This window comes from Mobula birostris, chromosome 27 (assembly GCF_030028105.1).
Source record: "Mobula birostris isolate sMobBir1 chromosome 27, sMobBir1.hap1, whole genome shotgun sequence".
NCBI lineage: Eukaryota > Metazoa > Chordata > Chondrichthyes > Myliobatiformes > Myliobatidae > Mobula > Mobula birostris.
Genome location: NC_092396.1, coordinates 39,709,769 through 39,722,020, shown reverse-complemented (window position 1 = coordinate 39,722,020; position 12,252 = coordinate 39,709,769). Strand labels below are relative to the sequence as shown.

Genomic DNA, 12,252 nt, shown 5'->3' with positions numbered 1-12,252 from the left:
AGTATTTGTATAATTGAGAGAGCAAAAAGGTGCAAATTGGATCAATTCCTGAATGAGTCAAATGAGATTCAATCGATTCTCAAGCAATTGTCCAATCGCCAATGAATTGCTTTCAGCCATGTGTAAAATCCATTATAGATGGAAAAAAAGAGAAACGGTGTTCATTGTATACACAAAATTCAAGGAGAAACTGATTAATCCACTTCTGATTTACTCTCGGGTTTGGTGTTGGTCTATCTCCAATCTGCACACCCTTCAAGTGCTGCTTCAAGAAGGCAGGATAAGTGATTTTCCCTAAAAGTCAAAATACTGAAATGAAATGAAGTTCACAATAAAAAAAAACATCAATCAAATAGCTGTAGAGAGGTTGATTGAACTGAAGAATACAGAAATAATGGAAGAATCAATTTCTACACATGCTGTGCACAGCATGCATTAAGCTCAACTATTCTTATTTTCAGATGATCAAAACAGAAATAGTAAAAGCCCCAACAAAATGCTATGAACTGAATGCTGTAAAGATGGAATGGAAACTCAGCTGCTGATTGTGATTTCCATTCTCATCATTAATGTTCCTCTGCTTATATCCCAGGCTGTACTGTGCATTAACAGCAACAAATTACAACACAACTTGAGAATGCAAAGCCTTGATGATTTTTTTCTGAGAACCTGTTAATTTAAAACTGCATGGAAAATAGGAAGGTGGAGCTATTTACAAGTTGGACAGAGGAAACAATAATCATTGTTTTATGTTCATTGCTGGATTGTTTTCAATGGTTCATGATTTCTACTGAAAAACTTCTCACTTGCGTCTCTTGGTTAATATGCTCTCCTTGGAGTGTCAGCTCTGGGTCAATGGTAGCAATCTTGCCTTTGATCAATCCCACTCTAGAGACTGAACACAATATCAAGACTGACACTCCACTGCAACACACATTGTAAAGGGCAGTACTTTGGCTATAAAGCCTTTTGAGACATCTTTAGGCTGAGGTAGGCTTTTTAAATGTAAATCTTTTCAGTGTTCATATAATTATATATTTAAAAGAATTATTGCTGATCCATTGGATATAATTTCTCCAACGTATGAGATAAACATTAAACCTCAAAATCCACCTGCAGATCAACAGTAAAGCGTGTACTTCTTACCTAAAATTATCCATTTACACTTTACCGCAGGGCGTGCAACGAAATAGTAAAGTGCATCCTGTATCCATGTGATCAGCTGTCCCGGACGGTGTATCCCATCTTCGGGTGGCGAAAGCTCGGGTGCCACTGAAACCAAAGGTACGTCTCCATTGTCCAAAGAGGCTTTAGAAAAAAAAACATCTTTTTATATCTTTGTCTTCGTTAGAGATTGATTTCCAAATTGCCTTTATTTAAGCAAACAAAATATTCACTTGTAAGCAATTAAGAAGAATGCAAATAAGCTTATTGAAGTGAAAAATCTTTCCTGTGAATGATTTTGCAATGTGGCCCTTCAGCATGGATACTCAGTATACTGCAAATGTTACAAACATACAGAGCAAGCCTCTTAGTCATGCTATCTCTCAGAGGTATAATTACCATCAGTCTTGTTCTCCCTGTCTTTACTTCCCTCTAGTCCTGCAACATGTTCTCTTTCACACACACACCCATCAATTTCACTTTGATTCTTTTTGCCAGTAATCAGCCTATTACCTTACAAGCACATATTTGAGATGTGGAAACACCACCATACTGCTGCCGCCAAACAAAATTCACATCACATAAGACATTGAGAATAAACTTGATTCTGGTTCTGAACTGTAGCGACTGGCAGAGATCCACACAGTCACTGAGAGAACGTGCGATGTCCATAAAGACAGCGCCCAAGGTCAGGATCAAACCTTGGCACTTGGAGCTGTGAGACAGTAGCACCAATTGCTGCACTGAAGTGCCAACCTGAAATGATGTACGATTTTTCTAACTTAGCAAAATAAACAGGTCTGCCTAATATATTTCCTCCTTGAAGTGCCGTTTGAAATATATTTAATACCCATTGGCCAGGATTCCAAAAAGAGCTATGTTGCTGAAATCTTGCCATTGGCCTGGATACAGGTGGGAATAAGGGACCCTAACATCTTAACAAAGGATTCTGGAAAGTAACAATGATCTGATTCTTTATTTTCTTAAAATATCTCCAGGGAATTTAAAATGCTGTAATACAGAAACAACAGAGTTCTACCAAGCTAGGTGGGGGGTATTTTTATCCTACTAGTTAAAGGTGAAGATGGTTGTCATATTATCATTAACTAACAGGATCAAAATACTCCCCGCCAAGGTTAAATAGCTAGTCATCGCCTTGGGAGTCATGGACCATAGGGACAAAGGATAACTGCTGGATCTGCAGACATGAACCATCACCACACCCAAAAAAACTTCACTAAATGTACCACTTGAGTAAGGTTTGATGTTGGATGATGCCATATCTTTATCATATTCTTGCACATAATAACATTTATTAACTCATTAAAATTTGTATTAAGGAGTAAAAGAAACATATCGTCAGCTTTTTCACCTGCTTCTTCCTCAACTGAAAGCAGAGGAATGTCATCATCCAGGTACTGGAGGGTCCCGCCAATCAACACTGAATCTCGTTCTGTGACTAGAAGTGAATCATCACTCTCTGCTGAATCTTGTGTAAAGTTGCTGTTTTCCCTTTTACACTTATGCTGGCAGCTGAAACAGAAGTTTAGTAATAAATGTATCCCGCTAAACTCCGAGGGTATTATATTTATATTCCCACTTAAAATAATACATAAGTTAGTTCAGACCAGCAAACGAACACAGATCTCTGTTGCATGGACAGATCTTCCACTTTCATGATGAGATTTACCTGGAAATTCTCCAGCACCACTCAGAGTTTGGTGCAGACGCAGAGACGCAATGAGCAGTGTGGTTGACGAATGGCTGCTGGATTTACCTACAGAATAGTTGCTGGATCACGGCACACAAGGATAGCCCTTGCAGCAAATACGGTTTATAGTTGAATTCCTCATGGTCATGCTGCTTGTAGTGGAGAAGTTTGCAGCAATGGAGCAGCATCAGTAGCAGGAGAGAAATTGTCAATGTTTCGGGCTGAAACCCTGCAGCAGGACTGAGTGTAGAGAGGCAAGACGGCCAGCAAAGGGGGAAGAAGTGGAATGGGAAGGAAGAGCACCGAGGTGATTGGTGACCTGAGGAGGGGTGTAAGATTACAGGCAGATAATGCCAGGTAGAGGAGGCGAGTGAGGGTGGAGTAGGGAGACTGAGGCAGTCAAAATGTGAGGGAAAAGGAAAAATATCAGATACAGTAAGATTGGGGAGATGAGGGATGGCTGCTGGATGGAGAAAAGCAGGAACTGTGGGATTTGGGAACCATTTGAGGAGTAGGGAGAGTGAACAACAGTGAAACTAAATGGGAGATGGGGTGGGTGTAATCTTGTGTGTGAAGTTGGTGGATGCAGGAGGAGGACAGGGACAAAGATGGGGAGGGGAACAAACGTGGGAGTACTGGGTGATCAGGAGAAGGGTGGGAGAAGCAGAGTTTAAAAAAAAAACAGTGGTGTTCTTAAAATGGGAAACTTAATATTCATGTTATTGGGTTGTATACTGCCCAGATGGAATGTAAGTTGATTCTCTAGTTTGCATCGGGCTTCATCCTGATAGTAGAGAAGGTGAAACATAGGCAGGTCTGTGCGGGAATGAGGACCGGAGTTGAAATGATCTGCAACTGCGAGCTTGGGATGACCACTGTGGAGTGATTGTGGGAGCGCCGCAAGATGCTTGATTGGCACTTGATGTAGAATAAGCCATACTGGGAGCAGCAAATACAGTGGACAAGGTTGGAGGAGACGCATGTGAAGCTTTGCCTCACCTGGAAGGACTGTTCAGGTCATTTGATGGTGGTGTGATTGCAGGGGAAGTGCCAGGGCTTGGATATTTCTTCCATTAAAACAATGGGTACAGTTGGCAAATTCTGGTGGAGCAGCATACAACCTACAAGTCCAAGTCTTCATGTTAATGGTCCTTGGTCTGTCCAGGAGACTGTCTATGTACTAGTAAATTTCATAGCTGACTAAAATTCAGTAACTAGTATACCAAATGCGTGTTTATTGTTAAAACAGCAATAGTATTGTAAATACCATTATTGCTGTTGAAACATACAAAATAGGAATTGCTTACTGTTGCAGACAAAATAGGAATATTTTGGTACTGCACTCCTGTGTGTATCCTGATGAATGGAAAATAGAAAGCTGACGAGAGTCTTGAAAACCCCTGTCAGATCCCAAAGCCTACCAGTCCCATGGGTTTCTCTAACTCCTATTTAAAGGAATCAGTAAAAGGTTGCTTCCAATATCAGTATTATATCTAAGATGAACATAAAAGATTGCTGCTATGTTATTCAAAGCTATATTCTTATATTGGTATTTTCCTTAAGAAATGCAAACATCCATGAAGGGAATTTCTAACTATGCAGGCAATGATTGAAATCCCAGGATGCAGTAATTATTTACTAAAGGTTACAGCAGTGACAGAAAACCAAACCACAAAACTAGAAATAAATGACAATTTGTGATTTTTTTAAACAATTAATGGAGGAAAGAATAAAAAGTACTTAAAACACTCTTGAGACAATTATATTTTTATCCGATTCTCCTATCTACAATCATTTGCTTAGTGGGTAAGAACATGAGTATTCCCTTGTCTGATGTCATCACCTATCAGAATGTCCTAATTTCCTAAGAACAATACAACCGTGGACATAAGGGAAAGAGAAGAACTGACAAAGTTTAAACTGCTGTGCAAGTATTAAACCCACTTCAAGCAAAAAACCTTTCTCCTCTAGATTACTAATTTGCTTTCTGTGAAATAATGCTGCTAGATGATCACTGCACACACATAAGTCTTATATTTCACATTGTTGCAACATCAAAATATGGAATATTATTGCCTAAAAAACTTACAAATTACCTGTTATATTAATTCTCTATTATATACTCCATTTCTATTTTCCATTTTGCTAAGTTTATAAACTGAACTTTTGAATATCTGATGCGTTCCCTATAATCTGCTCACTACAGCTCCAATTTTTCTTGGAACATGGGAATTAAAAAGACTTTAAATTGCATTGCAGGGCTTCTGCCTGCAGTGGTAACCTGTCTTTCCCCCTCTTAGATGCCACCATAGTTGCTAGCCTTTTGTGCCAACAGAAATCTTTTTTTTATTGAGATAGGTTTGTCCTTGATGCAAACAATTTCCTGTCAGAGGGGAAGATAACCAGACTGCACAGAAGGACAGGTTAAGATACAGTTTCATCACTGCTACAGCTGCAATCTATCAGTGACTATTGATTTATAGAGTTCTTTATTGGCAGAGATTGGATTCCCATCTCCATGGGTATTGGACGAGAAAATCTGCAAGGAATTCATCACTAGGGATTTTATGATCTTAGCAACCAGAGTGAATATACAATCCACACCCATGCTGTTCCTCTTTTACTGACATTGAAAGCCATTTATTCAAAGCACAATGAAAAGCAGTATTTCTCAATGAAGAAAAAAATGCAGTCAACATGCATATTTTTCCGTTAGAATCTTCAGAAACATACACCATTTTGATAAGTAGAAGGCAATGCAGATTCATTTCTTTCAGACAGAACTATTTTGCTCTTTCTACAAATGGATGGCAAGATGATCTCCTAAATATTGATTACAAGTAATTTGGAGAGTGCCTGTTTTGCTTGTATGCAATCTAGTTTAAAGACTTTAAGCAGATACTTCCTATTACATAGTCGTGAAAGGAAACATGCTAAACTCACTTAACTCAAGTTAATGGATTTATTTCTGTACTGGTGTGTTTCGGTCATCTTTAGAAAATTTTAACCCCTAAATGACTTGTGGGACAATATGTCTTATATTCTATTGACTCTATTGCATTGTATTGTCCTGACGAAGGGTCTCAGCCTGAAACGTCGACTGCACCTCTTCCTAGAGATGCTGCCTGGCCTGCTGCGTTCACCAGCAACTTTGATGTGTGTTGCATTGTATTGTGCTCAGTTCTAGTCGCCTCATTATAGGATGGACATGAACGCTGTAGAGAGGGTGCAAAGGAGATTTACCAGGATGCTGTCTGGATTAGAGAACATGATTTATGAAGAAAATCTGAGTGAGCAAGGGCTTTTCTTTCTGAAACAATGGAAGATGAGAACTGACTTGATAGACATTACGAGATTATAGGAGGCATAGAATAGAAGAGAAATTTATTGTATTTGCTCAAGACAAGGAGATTGTGGTGCATTGTGCCAAAAGGTAAGGACTGTTCGCAGATCTGATAGAAATAAGCATTGTACGCACAATGCTACACATAACACATAAGTTACAACAAGTGGTACTTATCTTGGAAACGTGCCTAAGTCCGTTTAACTGCAGTGTCCCGTTCCAATCGGTCCACAGAGTCAGTCACGACCTAACCTGTGGTGAGCCCAAATCCAAAAGACCTCACCACAGGTGTGCTCATTTTTTTATACCCTGGTCACTCTCCCCAACCCTGCCTGGGTCGACCCTTTGTCCAGGTCGACCCATCGTGACCATCGCCTCGGGCACTACAGACTCAGGTCTGCAAAGACAATACCTTGGCCACCTAGCACCCAGGTCACACTTCCCCAGCACATCACACATTTGATCCCAGCAATTGTTCCTTGCACTCTCCGGCTGACATTTTAGGATTCCTACTACATTCCGCCCCACGGCCAGAGGGCACTCACAATCGAAGACATCCCCGCGCATCCCCACATTATACTTTACATCATTACATAAGTCAGTAGAACCCCCACAATTTACTCATTAGCATACATCGACAGCACAGAAATATAAAAGCCTGTATTATTATCCCTATTGTCGGACCCCAACGTATCATAGTGGACCACCAGTTGCTCCAAAGGGCCACCAACCCCCAGGAGTGTAATAATCATGGTATCTTTCCCTGACCTCGTGAATCTTTTCCACTGTCCTTTAAATATGGCTCGCTAGGTTCATGATAATATCAGAGCTGTTGGGAATCTAGGTACAGCACACTTGACCAATCAATGCACATGTACCCACTTTCTCGGCCATGGTGACATCTATGGCCATCCAGTTCTGCAGGGCTACTGTCCGGACAACTACTAATTCTGCCGAGAGCTCTGTGAGAGCTTCTTTAACCTCACTAAAGGCAGTGGAGATCCTATTTGCAAGAGCTTCTACTGGCCGAGGCCATATCAATCAGCCCTCTGTCACCACTCCATAGACCGGGAAGTCTATCATCCAAAACCTTTCCGCCTCGGTGGTAGCTCTTTTAGCTTGGGTCAGGTGGGGGTGATCCTCAGGTCTTTGAGATGCGGCATGTGAGGTACTACATACACCAGATAACAGCACCCTCTCCAGGGTTTAGGATCTGGCCATGAGGCCCACAAGTCGCCTGGCATTCCAGGAAGCCAGGGGTATGCTTTCCCTCCACATACCCAGTAGGTACCATTGACCGGAGCAGAGGGATCTGCCATGGTGTAACGAGTACATGAGCTATTACTGATAAAGGGCCCTTCCCTTCATGATCACAGCAGCAGGTAGCCTCTGCTTGCTGCTGTCTGTGTACTGCCAGGGCTGTTTGACTTAAATCGCTCATGGCATTAGGGTGCAGGGGCAATGAAAAGAGTGACACCCACAGTCAGTGGGATGGGCACAGGCCCTGGCTACACTTCTCCCAGTCTTATTAGAGAAGGCCCATACATACAACTGTTCAATCTCATTCGGGGGTATGGCCCAGAGTGGAACCCCTCCTTCGCCACAGTGAATCCCCAGTGTACAGACCCAACAGACAGATGGGTTTAGGTGGCTGGCGTACTCAAAACAGAGGGAGAGGAAGGAGATTCAGATTGGAGCTTCAATGATGTAGGCAGAGGCATCCATGCAGCCGACCACCAGAAATACCAGCTTCATCCCCCCTCCCCGTGGAGCAATCACATACAATCACTCTCATTTTGTCAGCCGTTGGGTGTTCAAGCACATTAGCCCTGATTCCCCCTCTACCGCTACCCATCGTGTGTTACCAGGTTCACAGGCCACCACCTCTCCTTTCCATGGCCCTTTATGGGGGACATTAACCCATACCTTCCCTGAGTCCTCCCTTAGTAAAGTTATCTCGTCCCCCCTTGGGTTGTCGGCAATGGTTGGGTGTCTAGATATTGCTGTGCCTCTGTATTTAGAGGGTTGGGCATTTAAATTATCCACAGCCTGCTGCAATACTCCTAACCACCCCTGCAACGTGTGGGTCGGCATCAGTAGTCTTAGTTGCTGCCTCAGAAGTCCTGATGCCTGGGGGTAGTAGGGAATATGGAAGACCCATAATATACTGGAATCTGCAGACTTGTGATCCGGAGAAGTGAGATCCATTATCTGACTGTATCTCCCGAGGTGCTCCATACATTGATGATAGCTGCTGCAGCCCTTTTCTGGTGCTTCCTTGGTCTGCACAGCTGCAGGGAAATGCAGAGAGTACCCCTGAGTACGTGTCCACAGCAGTCAAGCTGAGCTTATTATTATTCTGTGGCAGCAGGTCAATGCAGTCAATCTGCCAAACCTGTCTGGTGCCACTTCCATGTCAGATTGCCCCTCTTGGTCTCAAGGGGAAATTACAGGGCTTTACTGTCTGGCACTTCTCGCACTGATTTATCACCATCTTCGACTCATCACAGGATAGTGTTACCCCTCTTGCTTCGGCCCATTTCCTGCATGCCTCCACCCCTAGGTGGCCAGTCTTCGGATGCCCCCAGTCCATCAAGCACTCGTGCTGTGCAGTAGTGAGACTCATGCCTGCGCAGCGGCATTGTGAATGGAATCCTCATCCTTCCTGGAAGTGTGGGCATCCAGATGGTAGAAGGGAATGGTCTGCAGCTGAGCCTGTTGCCAGATGTGTTTCCAGTGGGGCTTGCCTCATAATGGGTGGCCATGGATGTTCCAGTCCTGTTGGTGCCATGAGGTCATCCAAATGGCCGTAACCATTCACAACAGCCCAGGAGCCTGTGTACAGACGGATGGGGACTTTCAGAGGCAGCGTGACAGCCTCGAGCTTTTCATTCTTCCATCTGGACCCGTCAGTAAACCAAGCCTCTTTCTTTTTATCTTCAATCAGCTCATCATACAGGCATCCCCAAGAGACTGGGGACTGAGGGAGGGCCTCCTGTGCAAGATAGCATCCAACTTGAGGAAGCTCCATCGCCTGCTCATAATGGGCAATAGACTGACACAATCTGGCCCCTTCTTCACACGGTCCGCGATGTACCACTTCCACTTGACAATCGAGCAGCGCTGGGCATGGCCCACCTTGTGCGTGGTGTTCTGTAACTTCACCCACTGTATAATGGGCAGGTGGGGCCTGAGGGTAACTGGAGAGGCTTCCAACTGGTGTTCTGTTGATATCAATGCCCAGTAACAAGCAGGCACTTGTCATTCAAACGGAATGTATCTGATGGGTGCATCTGGCAAGGTCTTAGTTCAGAAGCCAATGGGGACTCGCTTTTCCTTCATCATCTGTCAGAGGCTCCATTCTGCCACAGTGTCGGGGCACCTTGCTGTCAGGAGGCCACAGGAAGGGCTTGCTCCACAGTGAGCCTGGCTGCATCGAATTCCTTGCTGGAAGTTTGCTTCCTTCCTCCATACTCGGTAGAGGGGCTGCAGTGGGGAATGTGCAGCCTCCAGTGGCCAAGGAGTCCAACAAATCGCCGTGTTTCTTCCTTGCTGGTAGGGACTGAAGTATTCAGCATCTTCTGCTTTTTCTGGGATCTCACGATGTCCAGCATGCCATCGGATACCCAGGAAAACAACATTCTGGCTGGAGCCTTGTATCTTGGCTGGATTAAGGCAACATCCTCTGTCTCTTAGGCGGTTGCATAGTAAGTGCAGGGCCTGTGCCACCTATTTTCTGTCCGTTCCTTACAGCATAATGTCGTCAATGTAGTGGGATAAAGAGACGTTAGGGCTCCAGGGCGTGCTGTCCAGGTCCTTGGCGATGATCCCATGGCAGAGCGTAGTGTGTGTATATCCCTGAGCCAAACCTGCCTTCCCAGGTACATGCATACTGGTCCTGCGACTTCTGGCTCAGTGAGATAGAGAGGAAGATGTTTCTTTCCCATGTCCACAATCGCACACCAGCGCTTGCCTTCCCTTCCCCCGATGCCCTCAACCACGGTGACGACATCGGGTACCGCTGAGGCCGGTTCAGCTGATTCTAGTCGATGATCGTCCTCCACGAGCCATCTGGTTTACGGACTGTCAAAGGGGGAGGTAGCCAGGTGTATCACGCCGTACCAGAGGAATGCCTCCACAGTCTTGCTAATTTCTGCGGTGCCTCCCAGTATTCGGTACTGCTTGGTGTTCACTACCTCCGCGGGTGCAGGGTATTACAACAGGGTGTCATCTGGCCTTGCCGACCATAATTGTGGCTTTACAAACCCCAAAAGTAAACGGGCCCCTGCTTGTATGCAATGATCGTCCTCTTCTTAACCCATTCATCCCCAGGATACACTCCGGAGATGGGTTTACCAAAACAGTTACTGAAAACAGGGGACCATTGTCGATAGAACCGTGTCCACCCTAGCAGGAGTGTTCGCACCACCCAGACCCTCTACCATTACTTTCCAGCTCTCCATTTTCCCTGTCTCCCCCAGAATAATGATGGCATCAGCACTGGTATCTACAAGCGCTAACCATGGCTGCAGGTTTCCCTTGCCCTAATGAACTGCCACCAGTACATACAGTCTCAGGTCTCCCGGTCGGGACAAGGTTGCCGCATACATACGCCGGGAGACCTGGCCACACCCCTCCAGACAGGGGGGGTGGGGTGGGGGATGAAACCCATCCCCCGCATCCTGGGACCCCTTCCTCCCGACGTTTCCAGCGAGGGGTAGAGTGGGCTCGGTGTGTCTGGCCGATGGTCTGATCGCCCCTCTGCCCCGTCTTCCCTCTGCCGCACTTGTCCTCTTGCGTACGTCGCGGACGTCGGGATACTGCCCAGCTCCTCCTTCAGCACCTCTGCTTGGAGAAGGACTAAAGTCATTTCCTTACGCGGGTCAGTCATTCCTCCGCGCTTCGACCTTCCGAACCCGCGCTCTCTGAAGGTGAACATCTTCCAGCCCCGCTAACAAGTTTGGGGAATTACAGATCAGACGGCTGGTGGCAGGACCCAGTAGGGGAAGGAGGATACTGCGCAATGTCGGGGGGGGGGGGCAGCTGAAGCTCCGGGACCTCTCCACCCCCAGCGTTGTCGGGACGGTCCTCCTCGGGTGTGAACCACTCCGTGCTCGCCCATGGGAAGTCAGCTCTCCGGATGTCCTTCATAAGGACTGGTGGCCCTGGCCCCGACCATCCTACATGTTGTTGTTCACCCCGTGGTGGTGGACGAGGCTGCCCAGCATGCCTGCATCCACACCATGAACCCAGGACCGGAGCAGCCAAGCCTCGAGCGGCCCCTAGCCTCTGGCAATGCCAATCCGCTAAACAGTGGAGATCCCTAGATCTGCAGGGCTGGGCAATCACGGCACGGTATTCTGCGGGACGGGGAGCATCCGCCTGGGCAGACTAGCTCCACTGGTCGTCCCTCCCGGGTCGCCTTCCTCGCTGCTGACTGGCTTCTGGGGGTCGAGCGGCAGGGACTCGTCCACGCTCGCGCTCAACGCCTAAGAGCTGACAGCGGTGGGTCTCGTCTGGGGTCGTGGGGCAACACGGGAGGCTGGGGGGCGAAAGGCAAATATGGTGGTGGTGAAGGGCTTCCCCCGTGATTCGTCGGTATACCATACGTTCCTGTCCCAGCTATCCGGGTCGTCACCCTTTAAGACTGGCCCGCACCTTTACCGGGCCCGGGGTCCAGTGGGATCACTGGGCCGCTTCCTCCTGCCTAGTCTTGATTAATTCACAGGTCATATTCACATTTCTCTCCTCTAAAACCTCAGCCCTCTGCTGAGCACATAGCGCATTCACCCATCATGGTGTATCTTGTTTTTTTATTAAGTGCCAGATAATAGCCAGATCAGAAATGTTGATCAAGTCAACTAGTTCCCAAAGAGAACTCTGATAGGCCAATCAGATGGTTCACTGCTGCCCAGCGATAGAACACAAAAAAATCCTATGTACAATTAAGAAACATTAAAAAATAGTGGAAATCCTGGAGTCATGATGATCATGATGAAGTCTGCTGGAGAGAGACATTTATACACATGCTGTC

At 45.9% G+C, this 12,252-nt stretch overlaps 1 protein-coding gene across 1 annotated transcript in view; it reads right to left on the bottom strand.

Moving 5' to 3' along the window:
• The window catches only part of disp3 (dispatched RND transporter family member 3), a 310,321-nt gene that overhangs the window by 113,502 nt on the left and 184,567 nt on the right, over positions 1-12,252 (bottom strand). The window contains exons 7-8 of the mRNA XM_072244981.1: positions 2,537-2,697; positions 1,147-1,308 (exon numbers count right to left, since the gene is read on the bottom strand). Of these exons, the coding sequence (XP_072101082.1) occupies positions 1,147-1,308; positions 2,537-2,697 (323 nt within the window). The remainder of the gene's footprint in view (positions 1-1,146; positions 1,309-2,536; positions 2,698-12,252) is intronic.